The sequence below is a fragment of the Argentina silus genome (assembly GCF_951799395.1).
Source record: "Argentina silus genome assembly, chromosome: 10".
NCBI lineage: Eukaryota > Metazoa > Chordata > Actinopteri > Argentiniformes > Argentinidae > Argentina > Argentina silus.
This window is the reverse complement of record NC_139664.1, coordinates 9,009,340-9,034,516: the sequence shown is the minus strand read 5'-3', so window position 1 is coordinate 9,034,516 and position 25,177 is coordinate 9,009,340. Positions and strand designations below refer to the sequence as shown.

General features: G+C 46.2%; 2 protein-coding genes across 7 annotated transcripts; both read left to right on the top strand.

Annotated features, from left to right (window-relative positions):
* Positions 1-147: 147 nt before the first annotated feature.
* rprd2b (regulation of nuclear pre-mRNA domain containing 2b) lies at positions 148-11,674 on the top strand. 2 transcript variants are annotated; one of them, XM_083678274.1, is made up of 10 exons: positions 148-345; positions 4,822-4,951; positions 5,081-5,286; positions 5,502-5,554; positions 5,858-5,984; positions 6,091-6,266; positions 6,398-6,677; positions 6,809-7,114; positions 7,411-7,587; positions 7,791-11,674. In XM_083678274.1, exons 1-10 carry the CDS (start codon positions 150-152, stop codon positions 9,938-9,940), a joined length of 3,801 nt encoding a protein of 1,266 aa, XP_083534400.1. In that variant the 5' UTR covers positions 148-149; the 3' UTR covers positions 9,941-11,674. The 2 variants fall into 2 exon arrangements, with proteins under 2 accessions (XP_083534400.1, XP_083534399.1); XM_083678273.1 differs by having other exon boundaries at positions 6,806-7,114.
* tars2 (threonyl-tRNA synthetase 2, mitochondrial) lies at positions 9,970-24,959 on the top strand. 5 transcript variants are annotated; one of them, XM_083678277.1, is made up of 19 exons: positions 9,983-10,027; positions 10,260-10,353; positions 15,539-15,720; positions 15,979-16,093; positions 16,251-16,372; positions 18,982-19,093; positions 19,731-19,795; positions 19,926-20,004; positions 20,641-20,787; positions 20,902-21,000; positions 21,223-21,392; positions 21,478-21,640; positions 22,247-22,384; positions 22,864-22,941; positions 23,059-23,159; positions 23,537-23,638; positions 23,828-23,900; positions 24,105-24,219; positions 24,427-24,959. In XM_083678277.1, exons 2-19 carry the CDS (start codon positions 10,327-10,329, stop codon positions 24,567-24,569), a joined length of 2,031 nt encoding a protein of 676 aa, XP_083534403.1. In that variant the 5' UTR covers positions 9,983-10,027; positions 10,260-10,326; the 3' UTR covers positions 24,570-24,959. The 5 variants fall into 5 exon arrangements, with proteins under 5 accessions (XP_083534404.1, XP_083534403.1, XP_083534405.1 ...); XM_083678279.1 differs by having other exon boundaries at positions 9,988-10,027; positions 15,545-15,720; XM_083678278.1 differs by having other exon boundaries at positions 9,970-10,353; positions 15,545-15,720.
* The last annotated feature ends 218 nt before the right edge of the window (positions 24,960-25,177 follow it).

Genomic DNA, 25,177 nt, shown 5'->3' with positions numbered 1-25,177 from the left:
TATACTGTGCAGTGCAGATGATTTTTTGTGTACACTCGACTCGAAAGGGGGCGTGTGTCTGTTGTTGTCGCCTTTTCCACTCGTTCTGTCGCCCCCTCGCTGGTTTCATCGAGAGCGGACATTCTGCACAGCCACACAGAACTGGAATGATGGCGGCGGGTTCTGGAGCTGCTAGCGGCCACGGCGGTCGCGGCTCCTCCGCCGCTTTGGAGGCGACCCTGGACCGCCGATTTCAGGGAGTGTCCAATACTATGGAGTCAATACAGGGATTGTCGACCTGGTGCATTGAAAATAAAAAGTATCACAGCCTTATCGTTCGCTACTGGATGAAGTGGCTCAAGAAATGTGAGTAGCTAACTGGCTAGCTAATATGCTATTTACCCTGCTGCAAGGATGACATAGCGTCTTGTCTTGACTCCGAAAATAAAATAATTAGCTAGCTAACAAAATAAATGTTTGGCTACCGACAGTATTATGTTGAAACATTCTTCAAAAGTGAACTAGTTAGCTACCTGGCTGCTATAAAACACTTGCTTAACTGACACTGCAAGTTCGCTTCGAAGCCTTTGCAGTGCATACATACAAACATAGCTCGCTAAGCTAGCTAGAAAGATATAGCTAGCTAGGTAGCTAGCTTGCTCTGGTGTTCAGTTTGCTCTGGTTCAACAGTTTGCCCGAACTAGGCCAGGAAAGCACGGGCTCTTTTGGCCTACAACCTCGCAGAAACAGGCAAAACGAAAACACACCACGTCCACGCACGACGGAAAATATTATTGCTAACACAATGTGACAGTTGTAACCCATATGGCAACAGTTTGGTGTGTAGGCGAGGTGTCATGGCCATGGTGGTGCCTGGTTGCAAGTAACTTGCAGTTTTTTTTGCATGATCCGGTCTTCAATTTGCCCCCACTAAATCTAGTCTTATCTTTGGGCACATTACAACGGGATGAACTGTTAGCATGTTACATTTTGCAGAACATCCTGAGCAACAAACAAGTACTTTAGTGTCATAACGTGTGTGTGTGTGTTGGTATACGTTGCGTTAGATCCCCTCTCTTATCTGTCCCTGACACTAGCTCATTCAGATGCTGTAGCTAACAATGCTCTTGGAAATAATTACTTCATGGCGTGAACTGATATTTCAATGAATCTCTGCAATATGATATATTGACCTTTACCATAAGTATGTCCATCTGCCCTAGCACATGCCGTTGAACATTGCAGCATGCTTCCCTAGCAAATAAACTACAATTATACATTTCCCATCCAACTCCTTTTGTAGTAAGATGTTGTAGTGGCATAGGGATCTCAAGCTTCTCAGCAACTTATTTCACGGAATTCTGGTCTGTTACGATTAGCAGAAGTGTTGTTTGGGTAGCCTAGATGTTTCTACTGGCAAGACGATTGTATTGTTTGGTGCCTGGAATTAAGACCATGTCACCTCACTAAAGATTTTTGACAGACAGTGGATGACGGTGTCCGCTGTTTGTGACAGGCATTACATATATTCGTGTGGTTGTCATGTGTTAGCAAAACCAAGGTGAATGGTAACAGTTTGTGCACCTTTACACAACATCTCAATTGTGTGAAGTGGCTTACTCTCCTTCTTCTGCACTGATTTGAAAACAGATAGGTAGGACAGGTGATCATCAATATTCTGAATGCCGAGGTATTTACTTTACCTGCTTAATTCTTTGACAAAAGTGGTAGGAGAGGACAAGAGTAGGCCACGTGTCAGGCTGATGCTGTGTTTGTGGAGCAGTGGTTGAATAGTCAGTCCTGTAGGTCCAGACCCCTGTTGATGCAGCAGGTGTGCTTTTCCACTCCAGTCTTCATATATACCTTTTCAAGGAATATCAGCAAAGAAAGTGACACAACTGTTCTGTGTGAACTTGCGACCAGTTGCGATTGTCGCGCGAATCTGTGGTCCCAGTTATCATCGCACATGTCAAAATAACGTTGGGGACCTTGTTGTTTGGTGGTGCTATGCTCCTTATGACATGGAACAAATCTGTTATCAGAAATCAAAGTGTATTTCGGAAAGAAGCTCCAAGAAATATAAGCTTGTAATTTTGTTTGCTTTCTTTCCAGTCTCGTATGAATTGTCCTTTCAGATAGCTATTTTTCCACCATGGCCGTTTTCATGGAATATGTGCATATTATTGTTATTGTTTGCTCTATATGTCTATATCCTACATAATCAGATTGGGTTATTTGAAAGGCAGGTTTAGTTTCAAGAAAAATAAGTTGAGGTTGCAATTATAAAGATGAAGACTTTACAATGCAAACATGGAAAAGGTGGCTGTCATCATAGCGGGAGACTTCTTCCCAATTCTTCACCCCTTTCCCAGAAGTGTGCACATGTGCACTCCCCTGCATGGATTTACAGTGAAAGCCTAGGATTGGTGCAAGAGGCAGAGCCATGCTTACACTAATCCTATTCTATTAAATCCATGTGGGGGTGTGCAAGTGCACACTTAAGGCAGTAGTGTGGAGAATTGGGACAAAGTTACAGTTGATTTTGAAAATCTAATTTTCCTCACCACTCATGTGTAACACTGATCTTCAGCCTACCTCAAGTGTCATTCCGTATTCATGTTTGCATTAAAACTCTGCTGGTTATTCCCCTTGTTTAGGCTATATGTAAATGTGATGGTATTTACTTCCAAATAACTCACTCATTTAGGCCAGTCAGTTCTTGATTCTCTGTGCTTAGTTGTGTAATGTGCTCACTGTTCAGCACTGTGCCTACTTTTGATGGTCTATTTCATGGATGTTAGTACTGCAATGTCTTCCTTGTTATTTCATGTGGCAGTGGTAGGCCTAATGCCGCTGTGTGCAGTGTAATGTCCCTTTAAGTGACCCTATTCTAATGCATCCTTCCTCACTCTTTTCTTCTTCATGGAGTTATTTATCACTGATTTGACAAGATTGTAAAAGTGAATATGTGGATTCCACTAGCTCCCACCAATCCAGTCATGTCACATATGTTTCAATGACCCCCTAGAAGGACCAAGATAATGAATTTTTGAGAAGGGAGGGAAAAAAAAGTCTTCTGGGAGGGTCTTTTGTCGAGATGCACTGTTGGGTTAGTGGGGTTCAGAATGAAATGGAGGAATCAGAGGAGGAGGCTCTCAGAGGAATAACGATAGCTGTATTTCCTGCTAGTGCACGTCTCTCCTGTTCCGTGTATAGGACATCCAAGTCAGCTGTTGTTCATGTAGTTAGCGGGAGCATAATTTGTGGCAGGCACAATTTATACTTGGAGCCTAATCACTGATCAGTTGATGGCTTTTGCCTTAATGTTTAAGCAATTATGCTAATCATAATTTAATGTTTGAAAAATGTTATGACCCAACGACCTAAATCCCTGCACTGAGTATATAATTGATTAGATGTTATCTGCAATCTGCATTAATGAACATAAATTATGTTGATTGCTGCATATTAGTGATGCAACCTAGATTTATTGATTCATGACCCACCAAAGTTTCAGTGAGGCCTATCTCAAGGGAAACTCAATTTCTTAAGTGGTTGTATGATTAACAAAAATGTCTCTAACTCGCACTAGGAGAACACCTGTTTTTTTGTGATGCATGTAATTGAAATCAAACAGATGGAGAGGTGATAGTGAGGTGATATTTTATGATCTCCTCTCCCTGTTGGCTAAATACCTTTAGTTTTTACTTCACCTATTGTCTGCAGTTCATCCTGTACAGTATAGTGAAACTAGACTAAGCTCACCCCTTTATTTGGCCACACACAATCTTGACTTTGTCTGTGTGTGTGGGTCTGTGTTTGTCTGTGACTTCAGACAAGAAGCCTAACTGTTTTAGAAAATGATTCCTCAATGTTCCAGTGTGGTTGACCATTTGTATGGCTTTGGCCTGTGTTTTATCACACTAGGCCTGTGAGAGACTCATCAGTCTCTATTCTTGTTTTGATCAGAGCTCATGATTACTGGGCACTGGTTGATTTGTGGGTTTTGTCTTGTCTTATCTTATCTTTGTTTTTCTCCAAACCCAACTGTGTAGACATGGCCATTAACTAGTGGTTGGGTTTTGTCTCGGCCCCTTGAAGGGACAAAAGAGACTTTCTGATAGCCTACTTTAGGTGGGTTAAAATGCTAAAATGTTCACCAGTGCATCTCTGATGCGCTTTAACTGCCTGAAAGTATTTTCATTAATTTCAACTGGTTGTTATCATTTTCAGTTTGCAATCAGTGGGAGAGAAATTAGGCCTAGACAATTCTGGCTGAGCAGGGTACTAAATGTCAAGTCAAGATTGGTTGTCTAAACCAGGCTTCATTACCAAAGGTCTCTTGCCCTGACTTCTGTCAGGCTCCATTTACCGGTTGGGTCTTGTTTCCTATCGTTTTTCAAGCAGGCTTCAATAGGCTTCCATAGACAGGCTTCCATGTTGACAGCAGCTGTGAATGTTGCTTTCAAGGGAGAATTCTCCAACTAATAAGCTAATTCTGTCTGTAGTCAACACTTATTAAAGCCACGGTCAATCTATGTTCGTGAAATCACAAAACAATTCTTGATTGATAAACAAAACCAGACTTGAGCGCACTCCAGGAGTTATGTAATCTGGATCCCTGAAGTCAAGATTCGGTTCAGACTTGCACTGAAGTAATGGGATAAGTTTGAACAGTATAGCAGAAGCTCCCCTAAACCAAGATGTAGAAGGCTAGAGTCAGTCACACCACTTCCCTCAGATCTGTTATCATACAGTCAGGGGGTTGGGGTTTATTCTGGACCCTGCCCCTGTCTAAGATCTAAAATCTAACCTATATCCCTGTCTTCCTCCACCTCTTAGCTGACACCAATCACCGTCTGAACCTGTTCTACCTGGCAAATGATGTCATCCAGAACTGCAAAAGGAAAAATGCCATTGTCTATCGTCCAGCCTTCGCAGAGGTGCTCCCCAACGCTGCAATGCTGGTCAAGTGAGTGTAACCCTATTGAACCTGGCTGACTCATTACCCTTTATGGCTCCTATGGAATTACCTAAATGCTATTCTTAAAGTATCTTAAATGTAACCTCCCTGTTGACCTCTTGTCCTGTGTGGCATCAGAGATGGGAAGGTGCGTAAATCAGTGGAGAGGATCTTCACTATCTGGGAGGAGAGGAGCGTCTACCCTGAGGAGCTCATCTCCCAGCTCAAAATCAACCTGGTCAGGAAGGAGAGAGACCGGGAGAGGAGCAAGGAGAAGGAGAAAGAGATGGCGATTGAGAGGGAGAAAGAGAAGGAGAAGGCGAAGGAGACCCCACCTCCACCAGGTCAGTCACTCTTTGATGTTTCTCATACTCACTGACTCACTCCTTTTTGCTCCATCTCTTTATGTCCCCCTCCCCTGTCTTGCTCCTACACCCACTTGTTCTCATGCTTTCACTCTATATTTCCCCACTCAAGTTGAAATTGGAATTTAACATTACTACTGTGATCACTACAAATGTAATACACCACACATTTGTGTTAATGTTTTTTCTCACAGCCCCAGTCAACCCCAAAGCTGCCCTCAAGTCCAAGATAGTGGCTGATTTCATAGTAAGTGTCTTTTCCTCTTCGCTCTGAACTATGGACGTTGTAGGAAGTTCATCATTCCAGCTATTACTTCATGGTCCAATAAAAGGCTATTTTTTTCTTGCTTATTCACGCACATTTATATATTTCATATATTTCCTGGATATTTAGACAACAAAGACCACTCAACTTGCTGTTGAGTCGTGTTATCAATCAGTGAAATGTTATCCTTTAATGTTAACGATATGTTCCCCTTCTGTCTTTTACCCTCTCCCTATTCCACCCACTCTTTCTCTGCCCCCACCCCCACCCCCACCCCCACCCCAGCCCCAGTCGTTCATAGAGCAGTTGTCTGGGTATAAGCGAGCGGTGGAGGAGGAGGAGTTGAGGGAGAACCAGTTAACTGCGCTCAGGGTGGATGTCTGCAGCACTGAGGCCCTCAAGAGACTCAAAGGTCAGGGGTCATTAATCATGTCCTTCTATCTGTCATCTTATGTCCTTGCCTCCTCTCCTTCCTTCTCTTCTTATGCTCCTAAATCATCCCTCCTCTCTATCTCCAGACAAAGCCGGAGGCAACAAGTTTGCCAAGGACTTTGAGGACGGCAGCCTGAAGCTGCAGGAGTTTGTGACCTTCCTGGAGACACAGATGACAACAGGGCCCCCTCTACTGGAGGCTCTGGGAAATGCTGATGTCTTCTATGAGATGCAGTACAAGGAGGTCAAGATAGTGGCGAACGTGAGTAGCTAGCATAAGACGTGGGTTTTCATGCTAAATGCTTTCTTCGTCTGTCTCTATTTTTATGTTTTTCTCTTTCATTCTTATTTGACCTTATTCTTCTTTCCTTTCTTCCCTCCCTCCCTTCCCAGGCCTACAACACCTTTGCCAATCGCGTGGCCAACCTCAAACGTAAGCTGGATGCCCTCAAGTCGTCCCTTCCTGGGCCCGAAGACTCTCCCATCCCCTCCCCCTCTGAGGATGCGCCCTCCCCAACTGGCTCTGACTCCCCCTTCCACAGCCTGTTTGGGTTCGACCCCGAGCTGGATGGGAGGGCCATGGATGAAGGAGACATAGTCAGGGAGGGTGACAACAGAGATGTGGAGGATATGGATCTGTCTGAAGAGGAGACTGACCACACAGGTATCATAGGTGAGTGGGGTGGGGTGGGGGGTTGCCTGGTTGGGGCTTGGACATTAAGTTAAGGGTTGATATGGGTCCAGGTAAATTAAATGATAGGTATATCCTATGCAATAACCCCTCCCCGTCATTTCCACCAGTAGAGGAGAAGAAAGACAAGACATCTTCCTCAAGTACCGTTTCCAAGGCAACCAAGCCCTCCCACACAGTCACATCATCAAAACCCACCCCTTTGGCCACACCCACTAGAGTCTCTACTGAGCCCTCCACCACCCCCAAGAAGCCAGCTGCCCTGGCCCCCACCACAGCGACCACAGGGACTCCTACGACCCCGACCATGAGCGGTCAGAGCTGTCCAGCTACTCCTCTGGGAATGAACCTGGCTAACGTGGACCTGGGGAAGATCAGCTCAATACTCAGCTCCATTACATCAGCTATGAAGAATACAGGTGTGTGCATGTGTGCGCACTGTTTGTGTGTGTGTACACTTTGTGTGTGTGAGAGTGTGGAGGAGGTACAGTACATTACCATGGATGCGAGTGATAATGACAAAGTAGAATTGAATGTGTGCAAGAACATTGGACTGAGTGACTGATAGATTTAGATGAAACTGGTTGATTGAGTGGTGAATAGATGAATGGTGGTTAGGGTTACAATGGCTTTTGATAATGTTGTTTACGGACTTATCCTCTCTCTTTCTCTCTCCCTCCCTCCCTCCCTCCCTCCCTCCCTCTCCCCTGAGTAGCCAGCCCTACACCTCGGCCTTCTCCTGGAACTCCCACCACCCCCTCTGGCCAGTCGTCTTCCTCTAAACCCCCTGGAGGTCCCGCCCCTCCCAGCCCAGCCCTGGCCAGCATCCTGTCACGAGTTGACATCACACCCGAAGGCATACTCAATGCTCTGTCTAAGACGAACACACAGGGTGAGATACATACACACACACACACACACTCCAGGACACTGGGCCACAGCGGCTCCAAGGTGAGAGAGAGACAGGAAATATTTAACCAGATAGATAGCTGAAGAGACAGACAGATATAGGTGGATTGAAATATTCAAATCATGTTGGATGTTGCTGGTGTAAATCTCTCCCGCATCTCTCTCTCCCCCCCCCCCCCTCCTCAGGTCTGTCCTCTCTGCTGCACAGTGTGACTGGGAACTCCTCCTCCTCCTCCGCCACTTCCACCCGAGCATCCCCAGAAACCACAGCAGTTAAGGGGCCCCCCACCCCAACCACCCCCAAAACCAAACCCCCCCTTGGGAACAGCCTCAAATGGGAAACGCCAGGGAAAGCGAGGGAATGGGGGAAAGAGAGAGATTCTTCCCCTCCTCCTCCTCCTCCCTCTGTCCCGGCTCCCTCTGTTTCTCTTCCCAGTCTAGAATCAAAAATCAACAGTTTCCTCCAGGGGAACCCAGGGTTCAGTCTGGGGCTTGGGGACAGCAGTCCTCTTCTGGGGGGTGACGGGGTGGACGGGACCCCGGTGAGGGACGAGAGCGGGGGCACCCCCACCCAGGATGAGATCATGGACACACCGGGGGCCTCCGACCCCCTAGGCCTCATCACTGACCCCAAGACCCTTGGGTCGTCTGGGGTTCACAACCTCTCACCTACAGCTTACCGCAGTGACCCCTGGGACGCCGTCATCACCCCCACAGGGAGCAGCGACAGCGACTTCCTCTCCTCCTCCTCCTCCTCCTCCTCTCGCCTCCAAGGTTATGGGTCTGGGAAGAAGATGGGGTCAGGGAAAAATGCAGCGAAGCTGAAGGAGGAAGAGTTGATGAAGATGAGGAAGATGTCGGGTGGTTCCTCTTCCTCCCTCGCTGAGATGAAGGGGAGCAGTAAGGCTAAGAAAGACGGACATAGCAATCAGGGGAAGGCTCATGGAAACGACAGATCAGCCGGAGAGAGGAGATCCTCCGCAGGCTCTCGTAAGGCCAGCAGCGGTTCAGAGGAGGGAGGGAGGGATGAGAAGGGAAAAGGAGGAAGAGGGGATGGTCGGTCTCCAGGTGGAGAGGGGGAGGAGGGGCACTACCACCGTATCGAGACATTGGTGTCACCCTGTTCAGAGGGAGCACCAATCCACGCGCTGGGCTACTCCAACCGCCAGTCAACCGGAGAGCGGATCCAGACCGTGGAGAGCATCCGTGTGATTGGTCAGGGCATGCGGCGAGGGGAAGGGGCCGGCGGGCGGCCAGGGGGTGGGATGTGGTACGACGAGGGGGGTTACCTCGAAGCTCAGCTCCCCTCTCCCCACAGCGGGCCCCCGTCTCTGAACACCACTCAGGGAGGTTCTGGTGACATGACTCCCCCCATGGGTCCCCCTCCTCCACCACACCTCCTCCTCCCCCCTCATGCTCACCCCCCTCCCCACTCCCATCCTCACCCACACCCACACCCGCACCAGCACCAGCACCCTCACTCCCACCCCCACCCCCAGTTCCAGATGCCCTACCGTGGGGAAAACCCCCAGACCCCTCCTGTACACCTCCACCAGCATCCCCCTCCTCCCTCCCCCTTCTTCAACTCTCCTCCCCCACCCATCCCTCGTCTCCCTCCCCCACCCATTCCACAGCTGCCTTCCCCACCTCGCAACTTCCTGGCCCCTCCCTCAGCAGTCATGGTGGGTGGAGTTTTAGTCCCTGTAGACCGCCCCCTGCCCATGCCTCCCCCGATCAGACCAGAGGGGGGAGACAGAGGGGGTGGAGGGGGACCTCGGGGGGGTAAAGCAGGTCCCCCTCCCCTCATGTCGTCTCTACTTGGGGAGCCCCCCAAGCTGCCCCGCCCTGGCACTGTCAAAGAGCATTTTGCCCCTCGTCACGCACCCCCCCTCCATCGCCCAGGCACCCCCGGTGCTCCCCCTCCCTTACTGGGCAGAGTGAAGGAAGGCCTTAACCTTCCTCCCCCCCCCCACTCTCCCTCCTCCTCGTCTTCCTCCAACCCTTCCTCTCCCTCAGGCGACCCTCGTCCCCCTGCCCCTCCTCTGCAAAGGCCGCCAAATAGTCCCCCAGGCCAGCTCCGCAACCCCAACCCTCACCACCGCCCCTCCTCTTCCCCCCTCTCCCTCCTGCGGCTGCCCTCCCCCAACCCCCGTCCCCCCATCCTCTCTGCCCCGATGCCCCAGAGACCCCTGCTGAGAGCTCGAGCCCCCCCTCCCCAACTCAACCGAGACCCCCCCATGTTTCGTGGGGGCAAGCGTCCCGGCCCTCCGTTCGGAGGAGGGCAAAGGGGTCCCTTCTACCCCCCTAAAAGACCTTTCTTGCCCCCACGCTATTGAAGTGTTAACCCATGGCAAGCTGAATGAAAAGCGCAAGCCACACACCTAGCTACCCTACCCAGGGAGAGGATGTGTTGAGCCCTGCTGGTATGAACCCAGTTCATCTTCACTATGTTAATCTTTCCTCTTCCAAACTTAACTGTAGTAAAGCTTATCACATTTAGCTCTGTGCAAACAGCTGATCACACCTGCACACAAACCAGATAGTCATCTCAACGCCCCACAGCACAGTCCACAAGCAGCTTAGTCATTCTAGTGTTATGGATGAAATGGGTAACCAACCCTGATCTGCCACTTCCTCCCATCTCTTCATTCCCAGGAGCAGCAGTATTCACTTGTTCCCCTCACGAGTGGAAGAGAGAGAGTGGTGGTGAACTAGGAGGAATATGACATGCAAACAGATGACGCATCAGGTGGTTATCCTATTTCAGTCCTTCCTGTATTGAGTGAATTAAAGAGAGAGAGAGAGAGAGAGAGAAAAGGGGTATGTGTCATGAGGGTGGAATTCAATTGAACACAAAAGTTACATAATTTTCAGTCCCATCTTTACTGTGTGTTGTGTGACCTAAATACAACCGTTCCTCAATAGGCTCGGGTTATCTCAAAGAAGTACTCACTTTCAAGTTTAAGTTTGCTGTTGTCGAGTTTCTTGAGGATAACCCCAGTTTCCCATTCCCGTCTCCCGAGTGTATCATATTGTAAATAATAACCTGGTTTTTTCTCCTTCTAGAACTTTCCTCACTTTAGTCTCTCTTCCTTAAGTATATTTCTATGCTTTTAAATGTGTATCGACTGAAGGAGTTGGTTGTTACTGCTTTTACACCTCTGTTTGTGTGAGAGGACGATGATCATTGCCAGCTCACTCTTCCATGCTTGTGAATGAAGCCTTAGCTTTAGTGACACAGAGGCAAAGATTTCTCAGCTGTCTCACGCCCCTCTCTGCCTCCGTCTCTCCATTCCATGAGAGAGAGGAGGACAGTGAAGACTGATGGTGTGCTGGTGGTACATTCAGCTAGTAAACGAGTGTTTAAAGTGAAGATGAGTCGTGAAGGCTCGGTAGTCGAGGCAGGTGCTTCTTAGGTTTGAACTTTGACCCTGCTCTATCTACTAGGTCTCTACATGTACTGACTTTAATAAAATCCAGAGTTTCAACTCAACCAGGGGAGGGTACTTTCTTTGAAACCGTTACTTGTCATGGATAGATCCAGTCGCAGTTGTCATAACAACTGCTTTTTTTTTTTTTTTTCTTTAGATTTAGATGCTGAAATGTTTGGTGGTTTTTACAAACAAATGCTTACATCTTTCACAATGGCTTTGTTATTTTGGATTTTCTGCTGTTGTGTTTTTTTTCCCGTTTTTTTTTTTCGTGTAGCTGTTAACCCCATGTCAGATGAAAAGATTCAAACGTATCCATGTGCAGCTGCTGTGAGGGCAGAAGAGAGGGATGGGATGGAGGGATTTGTTACCACATACTGTACTCTGTTCTTTCTCTCTTTTTGTTATTTTTTCTTTCATTACATGACCTCTTCTTTTATTTAGGTTACCCTCAGCTCATCCTACCTGCTATCCAGCCTCACATTCTTTTTTCTTTTTTTTTCTTTTCGTCTCGCACCCTTTCCTTTAGACTCCTCTACAATGCATCTGTTTCTCAGTCTTACCTTTGTCTGACACTGTGTATTTCCTGAATCCACAACATTTAAAATGCCACCAATGAAGAGGTGATGCTGTACTCAATGAAGTTTGTCAGTGTATGCTTTCTTTTTGAGAGAATGAAAAACAATGTAGATTTGCAAATAGAATTCATATCACAGTATTCTCATCAGTTATGGGGTGTTCTGCTGAATCAATACTACAGATCTTCTACTTCCATTTCTGCATGACTGTATCGCCTGTATGTTTCTGTGTGTGATCAGACTCCTGATCAGCCACTACTAACAATTAACAGTTCAACTCAGTCTGGTTGTTTTTGCATGTTTCACAGTTTAGATGCAACTGTTTAGACTACCTACTTTCTCAAATCAATCCGTAATTAGACAGCTAGTCACCCAAGGATGGATTTATTTAAGAAGTTTCTGTAAATAATCTCACCATTTCATGTATTCTTGAGTTTGAGAGACATTTGTTTTGAATACTTTTGTGTGAAAATGTTTCAGACTTGAGGAAGCTGATTGTGTGTGTGTGTGTGTGTGGACACAGTGTAACGGTGCATTCATGAAGGGGTTGTTGTCAACTGTTTTTCTCTTTAGATGCATTGATATTATTGTTATGACCATCAATGACACTATATCATTAAGCTTTGAGTGTCCAATCCTTTCAGGTGCTCAGATTGCTCTCTTCTCTTTAGTTCAATGGGGCATTTTCTTCTTCTCACTTGTCAGAGAGAACAATACTATGTACACTTCTAGACAGACAGGCACTTAAACAACCACACTTCATGGACTACTCCTACTTCCTGTGTTTTTATTTTTACGACTGCCAGCAATGATGTCAAGTAATAGAACTGATGCTTCTCTTGAGTGTCTGTGTAGTACAGTACATCGCTGTCCTCACAGACGTTTCTCCCCATGGAACAAAGACTCTAGGTTTCCCTTCTGGTAGAGCAAGCACCCATGTTACTACACACACAAAGATATTTAAGTCATTTAGTCAAGTGTGATTTTAGTTAAAACTGTTGTCACTTCCAAGTGTACACACATCCATCCAATACATACAGTATTGTGGGGTTAGCTGTCATTTCCTGTTGCGTGATCAAAACCAAGGAGAGCTTTACCGTTTTATTGTTTTTGTTTACCAAGAACACACCTAATAGCACAGTTGTTCAATAGCACACATTCCAGAAAGGCAGACTTTGTGACCCTATATCTTTGTATCTGCGTTGACATGGACATTGATATCCGTATTTGCCTGATATTCTTGGTTGTACAGATCACATCCTTGCACAGAGCTCTAGTTTTCTATTACACCCATATCTCCTCCCCCATATCAATCCACTGCGTACGTACAGATGCACCTTGACTTCCAGTCTCACTGACTGGCTTAGCAGCATAGAAGGATAACCTACCGGTCACCACATTCAGTGCATTATAACATCACTCTTATAACAACATGTTAATTAATGAATTATGATCTCAACCACAGATGTTGTCACCTTAATAGCAGTGGTGCATCTCAGTAGTCTACAGTGGCTTCCTCTCCTCACACTCATTCTCACTGATCTGAGAGGGCCGGATAGGTGAAAGCAATAGGGTTGTTTTGCTCTCACCTGCCCAATTCTTACATATCAGTATGGATGAGTGACAGGATATGAAGGGAGCTACTTATTCTACTCTTGTACAAGTAGAATAAGCACCACCATATGAATGCACAAAGAATCAGTGTGATTGGGTGACACGGGTTTGATCCTGACGTTACAATGGTAGCGTCCCAATAGTGTCCTCTATTCCTCCTTACTTGCTTTCTTCTCAAAATGCATTGGAGGAGAAGATCTAAGGTTCCTCTGCTTAGATATTCTCCTCCAAGGCAGCAGACCGAGAGGCTGGAAGGAATAAAGGAAGGACTTGGCATGCAACCAATGTCTTGTATGCTTTACTCTTGTGGCCCCCATTTGAGAGTGTCAGTTGTCAGTGACATTGGACAGGTGGCCCCTTGTCCCGATGGAAATAGAAGTACTGTAGCTCCCCCAAGTGTTCGTTTAATGGTAGTTCATCTCCCACACATGCCATATTCTCTGCGTCACATACAAAATCAGCTCTAACATCATAATGAGTAAAGTCTAAATATTTAGATTTTTTTACGTTTGTACTGTAGCATATTAGCACTATGTAGGCATTTGAATATGACATTCTTTCGAAGGTATATTTGCCTTAATATTGAGTTGTACATTTTAACTTGGTGTCCTGAACTTTTAGTTTACACGAGTCGCAAGAGCTTGGAATGCATTTTCATTGCTACAAAGAACCGGACATTTACACGCTATTGATTAGTATTAGTTGCATAATACGCGCATGCAAGTGTTGCCATGAGATTCGAATGCACGAGTTAGAACTCCCAAAAGCGTCCAAGAAGGATGCCCCTAGTCTCAACGTCCAAATGCATCAATCCTGTCAACATTTCGTAAAGGCTATATACAAAACACAGACAACTTAAAATAGCGACTCATTCGTCTCTTTCCATCTGTTATGACATATGGCACAGAAAAGTAGTAGTTAACAGATTTTTTTCAAAATAGGCAAATAGGTTTGACTAATAGTGCCACAATAACGGAGCTTCCAGTTCCTATGGTATCCACGGTTGTCTTAGCTCTTGATGCGGCCAATCACTAAACGGAAAAGTGTTGCTATAACAAGCATCCACCGGGTTGCGCCACCGTGGATCAATTATTGCAGGCGCTGCACCGTTTCAGTGATCTGCTCATATTTGGATGGTTTTATTTTGTGGTTAAATCTTCAATAATACCGTCATGATAATTGTGCAAAAGTAAACACTTAGGCATGCGTTTGTTTAACAGATTAGGATATTTTGGTTTGCAGTAAATTGTAAATTAGGGCTTGAACCAATCGCTTCTGTCTGAAACTGGCCCATCCGTAGTATGTGATGATCAGTGAGCGCGCATTCAGCTTTGGCTCTCGTGAACGTGCGCGCTTGCAGCGTCACAAGTTTCCGCCCTCTATCCATTTTGGCCAATCAACTTTTCCTTGGTTTTTATTCATTCTTCCGGTGTTATGGCGGCATGCATTGTAGGGGACAACGACTGTGAAATGTTATGATCGTGAAAGTGTGTCGGTAAACGGGCGATTTGAGGATGCTAGTGACAGTCCTCTTACGGTTGCCTGTCTGTCGAACCTCAATACACGTAGCGCTTCGCTCTCACAGGCGCTACAGCAAGGTGCGCAATTACTCTGTTATGAAATCTATCTACTGTAAGACATCTGCGTACAGTATTCAGAACTATGCTCTAAATGAGGGCTGTAGTATTTGTATGGCAGCGTACTTATGTTGGCCTGTGTCTCTGTGATTGTGAAATAGAATGAATGGTGTGGTTTTCCTGATCTGCTCTGACAGCCCAATCACATGTCAGCAACAGATGTACAACAACAGTTGCTACAGTGTAGTGACCTGTATATATTTTTACAAACCAAAATCTTATGTGCTTTTAATGGTTTTACTTGCCTCACATCGTTATTGTTAGTAGTGTGATCTGGGTACCCTAGGGTTAGGGTTCTGGGGTTAGTTGATTGAGGTAGATAACGCTCCACAACCCTCTTCCTATGTCAAAAGGTCTCCTCATCTCTCTCTCTGTCTCTGTTAGTCATTGCTGGTTGTGTGATTTGTCCATTTAAAAAAAAAAAGTAAAGTGTTTTGATATTGAATCTGGAGGAAAGCAATGTGTTGGTGACACTGACAGCTTTCTCCTCTCTCCCCCCTCTCATGCTGTCCTTTTGTCTCCTCACTTGTCCTCCCTCATTTCTGTTTCCCTCCACTCTTTCTCCTTTCACACACTCCTCTTCCTCTCATACATTCATTCTTTCAATCATCCCGCCCTCAACTTTTCCTTCCCTCTCAATATCCTATCTCCTCCCCTATTTCTCTCATCTCTAGTTGCAGGTGTCACCAGGTCTGTCTGAGCGTGTGCGCGTGTTTGAGTCTCTCAAGGAGAAGCGGGGTGACCAGAGGAGAGGTGGAGCCACTGAACAGGGTCTCAGCATCCAATTGGCTGATGGCAGGACGGTAAAGGGCACAGCCGGGGTCACTACACCCCTCAACATTGCTCAGAACGCACGGTAACTCCTGTCTGTTTGATCAGACTGTCTGTTTGTATGGCCTCTTTAAAATACTTGCAAAAATGCATCATTCCTCCCTCCCTTCTGTCTTTTTTGTAATCACTGATCTAATATAGTTGGATAAGCATAAGCAATGTCAGGTCAGATGAGTGATAACTGTAAAGAGGGAAGATCCACTTAGAAAGTGGTGAGGATATTGATTGTGCTGGTGGTGTAACATTCCTTTCTCTGATGTTACGCCCCCTGTCGACTCTATAGTGTAAAGGGAGTGTTGGTGAGCAGGGTGAATGGAGAGCTGTGGGAGCTTTTACGCCCCCTAGAGGCCGACAGTGAAGTACAGCTGCTGGGGTTCAACACAGTGGAGGGCAAACAGGTACACACCTTGACATACTACTCGCAGACTGTCAATGAATGGCTGCTCTGATATTTTAGGGAAACATGCAATGGCTGCTCATTTTCTCTCGCTTTTTTTTTTAATTTCACTCTCCCTTCTGCCTCCCTATCTCCCCCCCCCCCTCTCTCTCTCTCAGGCTGCATGGAGGACAGGAGCATGTGTCCTTGGGGGGGTGTTGGAGGGGGTCTTTGGGGCAGAGTTATGCAGAGAGGGACTGTCGGAGGCAGGCCTCTACTGTGACCACCTGCTGCAGAACAGGTGAGAGTCCTGTGCCTGCTGTCCGAACCCCTAATAGACCCCATGTCCTCTACCCTGAGCGTAAACAATACGATTGACATTTTACTTAGCTTCACCTTGGTTCAGGTTACTTTATTTTTTACCCGTAGGTAGATTTGTTTTGCAGTAAACGAGTCATCCATGTTGACAGACTTTTTAGAAACAACACATACAGTAGACAAACATAAATAAAAGTACTCAATGTTCCAATCCTCACTAAAAACTAAAGATAAAATAATAAAATAATCTGTGCAATGTTGCTACGACTTGTTTATCTGAGTGATGGCTGCTGGAACAAAGCTATTTTTATACCGCTTTGTTCTGCACTGTGGGACTATAAACCTTTGTTCAGAAGGAAGAAGCTGAATTTCACTGTGAAAAGGGTGGGAGTCGTCATTTAAAATCAAGCCAGTTATCCGCTGTAACTGTCTGGTATACAGGGATGCTGGGTTAAGCTATGACTCACCAACATGACTCATCAGCCTACTAGACCATTTGACAATTTGAGTCAGAGAATTTCTGTTCTTTAAGGATAGGTTTCCGAACCATGACATCAAAGAAAAAGATAAAGTCAATTCAATAAAAGCACGGTAGAATAAGGTCATCATGGTTTTGTCAATGTGGAAATAGGACAGTTTCCTCAAACAAAACAAACACTGGTGCCCCTTTTTGCACACGGCTTCACAATTTGCTTCAAAATTCAGTTTTGTCACAGATCTTGTCAGGTCCATGACTCTTATTTACTCTTACAGAGAAAAAGGCCTGTTCCACATCCTTTTGGTCTGTTAAAGTGTTGATTATCTTCCAGTTTGTAACTCAGTTCGAAAAAAGTAAAGAAGAAAAAGTAAATCCCTCTATCACCATATTGCTCATACCTATTCAATCCTCTCAGAGCTTAGTGTCTGGTGCATAGAATATGGGCTGGAATATCTCAGAGAACACGTGAAATATGTGCGCTCACCAAGGCAGCGGTTATCAGATCAGTGATTTAACTCGTAGTGGAATCACAGAGCCTCCTTGTGTGTACTGTTGTCCTAAGACAGATGTTCAAACAGGACAGGGCCCCCTCACCCCTCATTCTGCACCTTTAACCTCTGACCCTCTCTCTCTGCGAGTCGAGGTGAATCTGCTCGCTTTCATCCTTCACCATTAACATGCCAGTCGGCGGTCTGGAAAGCAGAGGCTATCTTAGCTTAAGCCTGCTTCATGTCCCTCCACTTCCTTGCCCTCACAGAGACATGGATTACACCGGAAAACACAGCTACTCCAGCAGCCCTCTCTGATGCCTACTCCTTTTCTCATTCCCCTAGTCTCTCTAGTTGAGGGGGAGGCACAGGACTTCTCATCTCACCAAAGTGGTCACATAATGTCCTTCCACTGTCACACCTGTCTATATCCACCTTCAAATTCCATGCTGTTTCTGTCCGCTCCCCTGTCAAACTTCACATTGTCGTTATACATCGTCCACCAGGTCAGCTTGGCCAGTCCTTGAATGAGATGGATGTCCTTCTCAGCTTCTTCCCTGAGGACGGTACACCGCTCTCACGACTGGGTAACTTCAACATCCAGTCAGAGAAGCTTCACTCGTCTGGAGTACCTGACCTTCTCTCCTCCTTCGGCCTTACCCTGTCCCACTCTCCTCCGACTCATAAGGCGGGCAATCAGCTCGACCATGTCTTCACCAGATCCTCCCATACCTCCAACCTTACTGTTACCCCTCTTCCACTTTCTGATTATCATTTTGTATCCTTCTCCCTTCCCCTCAAATCCACCCCTCCCAGTCAGTCTCTACCCACACTGTATCCTCTCGTCGCAACCTGCGTACCCTCTCCCTTACTGCTCTCTCTTCCTCTGTCTTATCCTCCCTACCCTGTTGAATCCTTCTATCCACTGATGCAGCCTCCTCCACCCTCCTGTCCACTCTTTCCTCATCCTTCGACTTTCTGTGTCCACTGACCTCAAGGCCAGCACGATCCTCTCCACGCGCTCCTTTTCACTGTCCTGGCGCCCCGCTGGAGGAACGAGCTTCCCACTGCTGTCACTGCTTATCTTCAACCGTAGATTGAAGACCCATCTCTTCAGGCTACATCTTAACTGTCCCTCCTAAAGACCTCTTCATCCCCACTACCCCCCTGTAGTTTTTCTAGTGTGAATAAATTAATAATAATAAAAATAAAATAAAGTAAAGTAATTATTCTAGCATTGTGACTGCCAGTAGCCCCTGGTTCTAGCATAGATTACTTTTTCTTATGATGACTGATGGATAGATGATTCACTTACTTAGACAAATGTATTTGTTGTCTGCTAAATGCCATAAATGTAAATGTAACATCTGACCCTCTCTGTGAAGGTAGTGAAGAGGTGTATCTGCTCACCTCTCATTCTTCACCTTGAACCTCTGACCCCTCTGTCTGAGGGTAGCGGAGAGGTGTATCTGCACACTCTCATTCTTGAACTTTAACCTCTGACCCTCCCTCTGAGGGTCGTGGAGAGGTGTATCTGCTCACTCCACTCTTCCTGTCTCTTCCCGACTCCCTCGTTTTTAGCCTCTAATCTAGGAGGTTGTTAACCCCCTGTTCCCCCTCTCCTAGTGTCTCCCTCTCTCTGACGGAGGTGGAGGACAGGTGTAAGGAGGCAGCTGCCTTGAAGCTACCTCTCTCCACACTGGAGCTCAACACACAAGAAGTTGCAGAGCTCTTCCAGGTCAGAGTTCACCTGTCTTCAATGTCTATCTGTGATTTCACTGTGACTACCCTGTGTTTTCTGTGGTTTTTTAAACACTCTTACCCGGTCTAGAAACAATCCCCAGCCCTTCCCCTGTGGTGTTGGCAGATCTGAGGGAATCGGGTAGGTTCAAGCTATATGGTGACGACTGTACCCGTTTAGTTGACTTACTGCTACCATCTGATTTCTTCAGATCTGCAAGAATAAATAGGAGTTATGGTGTGGGTTGTCTCTACATGGCCATATTTGTTGAACTTGACGATGTTAAAAAAGATTTGATGTACCTCATCTATCTGAGCGTAGTTCATATTTGGTGTTGTAGGCCTCTGCTTACTTTCCTTTGTGATGTACTACTTGTAGCAGCATGCCGTGTAGCAACTTGTGTAATTGAGTGTTTACACATGTCCTCATTGCTAAGTGGTGCCTGTGATATTAATCACCATTTAGGAATGTTTGAGACTCAAGGTGCGTCCTCTGATACACTTATGTGGGTGTGTTTACTTCTGTGTTTCCCTCATGTCTATGTGATAGCATTGTGGAAGAGCCTGTGTTAAATTATGTGGAATGAATAATGTGTAGTCTGGGTTTGAACTAAATAGTGTGTTTTCTGGTGCAGGACAGTAAGTTGAGACTCCAGCTGATTGAAGAGCAGATGAATGGTCCTACTGTCACAGTGTATAGGTATGTATGGATGTGACACACACACACATACATACATACATACATACATACATACATACATGATAGAGATAGTGACTGTACTGTACGTGCACACACTCTCAATAATCCTTTCATGCTCTGTGTGCTTCAGGTGTGGAGACAACATAGGTGTCTGCAGTGGCCCTCTCCTCCCTCACACTGGCCTCCTCAAAGTCTTCAAGATGCTCCAGGTATGCGTGTGTCTCTCTTTCCTCATGTGGTCTCTTGTCTAAACGGCCTCTGACACAAACCTGAACCCAAAGCAGATTACCCAAGACTCAGTGTGTGGTCACTGTCTCTATAGTTGGCTGTGGTCCCTTTAGTTTGTCGATCCCATTGAAACAGAGTAGTGTTTATCTAGGTTTTCTATTCCACTGTATATCCTCTGCATTCTTTGCTCCAGCAGAGTCTAAACAAACACATTATGAACAGCAGTTTGGGCCTTGTAATACACGAATAACATTGTGTGTTTAACCTCAGACTGCAGACAGAGCCATTCACATAGACCCCCCCACCGATACACAGTACTGGAACGGCACTTGGTTAAATGGAATTTCCCGCATCTGATTTATGCTGTGACCGTATGGAATTTCCATACCGGTGGGGCACTGGTCACACTGGGATTCCGTGGAAACGACATCAGCAGCAGGATGTTGTGTTTGTCAGAGCACGGTTTCCTGTTCCTGTCTCTTCTAAACATACTGGCCTGGAGTGGAAACTCACACATCAGTGCCTATTTCACTGTCACTTTGTCTCTCTCCCTCTCTCTCTCCGTTCCCCATCTCTCCCTCTCTCTCTCCGTTCCCCATCTCTCCCTCCATGCACAGGTGTCACCGGTGACGATGGCCAATCCAGAGGTGACATCAGGTGTAATGCGTCTACTGGGTGTGGCCTTCCCAGGAGAGAAGCAGAGGGATGAGTGGGAGAGGGAACAGGAGGAGGCACGAAAGAGAGATCACAGACGCATTGGCAAGGTGAGAGAGAGGGAAGAGAATTTGGAATACTGTAGAGAAAGAGAAAGAGTGGGAAGGGAAGGGTAGAGGCTGGTAGGGTGTAGTATGGTAACATCTCGCTAATGTACCTTTCAGGACCAGGAACTGTTCTTCTTCAATGATGTCAGTCCTGGCAGCTGCTTCTTCCTGCCTAAAGGAGCCCACATCTACAACACACTCACAGACTTCATAAAGGTACACACACACACACACACACACTGCTCCTTCTACATCCTTAGGAGTCAAGGACACTAATGTTCTCAAAAGCAGTCAGGATATTACACCAATTACTCCTCTGTTACTATCTGACCTCTAACTAACCCTGATAATCTCTCGCCATGGCCTCCCTTCCTCCTTCCTTATCCCCTCATCTCTTCTCCATCCTCTCATCCGTCCTTCCTTCCTGCGGTCCCTCAGAGTGAGTATCGGAGGCGTGGCTTCAGTGAGGTTGTGACCCCTACGCTATACAGCACTGCATTGTGGGAGCGCTCAGGACACTGGGAGCACTACAGCGAAAACATGTTCACTGTGACGACGGAACACGCACACACCTACGCTCTCAAACCCATGAACTGCCCTGCACACTGGTGAGAACACACACACACAGCTACGCTCTCAAACCAATGAACTGCATACACACTCACACACTCACACAGTTTCCTTGGTCCACAGTCTGATGTTTGAGCAGCGTGTCAGGTCGTGGAGAGAGCTGCCCCTACGCTGGGCTGACTTTGGGGCGCTGCATCGTAATGAGCTCTCAGGAGCGCTAGGTGGTCTCACTCGGGTCCGCAGATTCTGCCAGGACGACGCACACATCTTCTGCACTACTGACCAGGTGTGCACGAACACACACACACACACACACACACACAATCTGGAGAGGCTGATTGATTCTGTATTGCCCTAGTTGTGTTAAATTGCTTGAGACTGACAAGCTCTGTCCACTCTATACATTACACTTCTGTCTTTCCTGAAAGGTCTTGTTGAGAGTCCCAGGGCAGTATAGGAGAAGAGCGGGATTGTGCTTCTCCCTTATCCCATTACACCCCAATGAGACACAGAATGACACACAGTCACATGATATTCTGGGCATTTGTTTTTCTCCACTTTAGAACTTTATTTGGACATTATGTGATTTTCAAGCCCTGAAATAGGAGGACAATTGGTGAACCCAATCTGAAAAAAACACAATTGAATTAAAGCTGATAATCTCTACTTTGACCCCATAGTAGTTGTTTGATTTCAAATCTGAACTGTTAGAAACAGTATAGAGTTTCCTCTTTCCAATCCTTACAGAGGGGACTGTATCTGTTTATGCTTTCTAAAATTATTAGTAATTATAAGTATTTTCAAAAATTGTGTTCTCTATCCTCTTGACCGCTCCCTTACCCCCGCTGCCTGTCTCCCCCCCCCTCTCTCCCTCCACCCTTCCTTCCCTCAGTTAGAGGAGGAGATTGTGGCGTGTTTAGACTTTGTGCGGAGCGTGTATCGAGTGTTTGGATTCTCTTTCCACTGTCTCCTCTCTACACGACCTACACCTTCCCTGGGGGAGCCAGCCCTGTGGAACAGCGCCGAGCAGGTACGCGTGTGCACACACACACTTCCTTCCCTGACATGCCCCTACAGGCCCAGCTGTCTAAATGTGTGCATACTGTCAGCTAGAGCCTACAGTATAAATCACATGTTAATGTGCAGTCCCACTGTTAACATAAGGACATCGTGTAATGTTAGACACTTATCCAATCAGTGTGTACGTAACAGTATGCCTATATGCTTATCTCATAGCTCAAAGCCCAGTCTGTTCAGTAGTGTCTATCATTAATACGAGTGTGTATGTATGTGCTCTTGGATGCCTCGGAGGATGCCTTCTAAGTGGTCCCTAAGGGCATTTAGTCAGATTGCATTAAAGTGAATTGAAGGTTCAGAGCACAGAGATACAGTTCTACCTCTGTTCTTGAGAGCCTCTTGAACTCTTCACTCTACACACCCCTCTCCCCCCGCCCTCTCCTCTCCCCCCGCCCTCTCCTCTCCCCCCCCCTCTCCTCTCTCTGTGAGCAGCAGTTGGAGAGAAGTCTGCAGCAGTTTGGGGAGCGCTGGGAGCTTAACCCAGGAGACGGAGCCTTTTATGGGCCAAAGGTCAGTGGGAGGGGCTAGAACTCAAGTCTTTGATTGGTCAGATCAATCAACTTAAACACAACTGAATGGTGAAGAACTGATTAAAGAAGATTTTCATACACATCTTCTCCTTTCTAGATTGACATCCTGATTAAGGACGCCATTGGTCGACAGCATCAGTGTGCTACAATCCAATTGGACTTCCAACTGCCAATCAAATTTGACCTTCAGTATGTCGGGTGAGTCAGTCAAAGGGAGAGGAGGGGTGTGTCTCAATAGTCTAAAATAGCCTCCTCTCCTCGACACCGCTAAAAGAGAGGAGGGAAGGGAGCCACATACAACTATGTAGATGCACCCGAGACTCATAAAGATCATCTGCATTAGCCTAGTTTACCCACATGTCTGAGTTCTCTCATGTTCTGTAATGCAATTTCTGTTATTATCAAACAGATTAAATTGAATTTCACATGGTTTCCATTTACCATAGCATGATCGACAGAGGTCATTTTCTTTAATAGCTTTTCATTTACTTGCACGCTCTGCATTCTTCCACCTTTAACCTCTGTTTGTCTCTCTCTTTTCTCTTCTCTTCTCTCTCTCTCTCTCTCTCTCACAGAGCGGATGGAGAGACCCATAGACCCGTGATGGTACACAGAGCAGTACTAGGATCACTGGAACGCATGATTGCTATACTGGCTGAGAACTTCGGGGGAAAATGGTGAAAGGAGTGTGTGCGTGCGTGTGTGTGTGCGTGCGTGTGCGTGCGCGCCTGCATGCATGACTATGAGTGTTGTGTGATGCAATGTGACCTATGAAACTGACACTGGCAATCATACTAAAATAACCTGTAATGCTCTCTTATAACTCTTCATCTCTCTCTCGTTCTCTCTCTCTCTCCCCCTCTCAGGCCCCTGTGGTTGTCACCGGCCCAGGTCATGGTCATTCCTGTGGGGGGCGACAGCGAGTCATATGCTCAGCAGGTCAGTTCTCATTAAATATGAATGTTCTTGATGCGTCAGATGTATAATATAGTTCTACATTGGACTCCAGTGGTTCCTAGAGTCTTCTCAGTCTGTTGCTCTTAATAAGGCCAATCAGTTTCCTTCATAACCCTTTTTGAAAATCTGTCTCCCAGCCCTTTGCGTTATTACGTATGTAATTGAGATCTGCTCGGTCTTGTTAAGGTGGTCCAACAGTTCTGTGAGGCTGGCTTCATGGCTGACGTGGATGACGATCAGGGAGCCACCTTAAATAAGAAGATTCGCTCCGCACAGCTGGCCCAGTACAACTACATATTTGGTAAGATTGTAACTAATTACTGTGGAATTGACTTTGATAGACTTAATACTACAGCTTTGGTAGTTTACATCACAATGCACCACTTTATCAGACACACAGCTTATTTTACTAAATAGCTTCCTTCCCTGTCATGCTTTGCTGTTTGTCCTTACATACTGTACAAGACAGTGACTAATGATGTGTGTGTGTGTGTGTGTGTGTGTGCAGTGGTAGGGGAGAAGGAGTGCTCCAGTGCGACTGTGAGTGTGAGAACCAGAGGAGGGAAGCAGTTAGGGAAGAGGCCGACGGAAGAGGTTCTGTCATCACTCACACAACTACGAGATACAAGGAGCAACCAGGAGGAGTTCTGAATACACACACACAAACACACACTGTCCCAGCTACAAGAGCCACCAGGACTACACCATACCTGTACAGGACATTATTCACACGCATACACTGACTACAAGTCATTACACACACAGTAATGGCCTTGTTCAGCTGAGTGCTGGATTTTTGTCATACAATTAAACAACTTTATTTATAAAGCTATTGTCTGAATGTCTTGTCTCATTGCCAACCATTGATTGATTGCCATCATTTCATTGTGTGTGTGTGTGTGTGTGTGTGTGTGTTTATGTATCTCTGTGTGTTCATATGAATGTCTTTTGAAATATGCAGCAGTATTTGGAGACCCATAGTTATTTATGGAGCTGTATCAGTATTTTTAGGCAATCTGTTAATACCCCTTAAATGAAATAAACTCCCTGTTACATAAGACTGTGTCATGATGATTATCAGAATAGAAAACCAACCATACCTTTAAAAGACTGGAAGAAGGGGAGGATGCAGAAGGGGAGAGTGGGGGATTTGACTAAAATAGGAGAGGGAGTTGCACTGTGTGTCAGAGAGAGAGAGGGGGGGAGGGGGGGGGGAGAAAGTGAGTGTGTGTTTAGTGGAAACAGGGAAGTCAGAATGT

Coding starts and splice junctions, on each gene's coding strand:
- rprd2b (XM_083678273.1), top strand. CDS start 150: ATGGCGGCGGGTTCTGGAGCTGCTAGCGGCCACGGCGGTCGCGGCTCC. Junction 5,287..5,501: donor GGAGACCCCACCTCCACCAG/GTCAGTCACTCT, acceptor TTTTTCTCACAG/CCCCAGTCAACCCCAAAGCT. Junction 6,267..6,397: donor AGGTCAAGATAGTGGCGAAC/GTGAGTAGCTAG, acceptor CTCCCTTCCCAG/GCCTACAACACCTTTGCCAA.
- tars2 (XM_083678275.1), top strand. CDS start 14,742: ATGCTAGTGACAGTCCTCTTACGGTTGCCTGTCTGTCGAACCTCAATA. Junction 23,160..23,536: donor TTTGACCTTCAGTATGTCGG/GTGAGTCAGTCA, acceptor TCTCTCTCACAG/AGCGGATGGAGAGACCCATA. Junction 23,639..23,827: donor GAGAACTTCGGGGGAAAATG/GTGAAAGGAGTG, acceptor TCCCCCTCTCAG/GCCCCTGTGGTTGTCACCGG.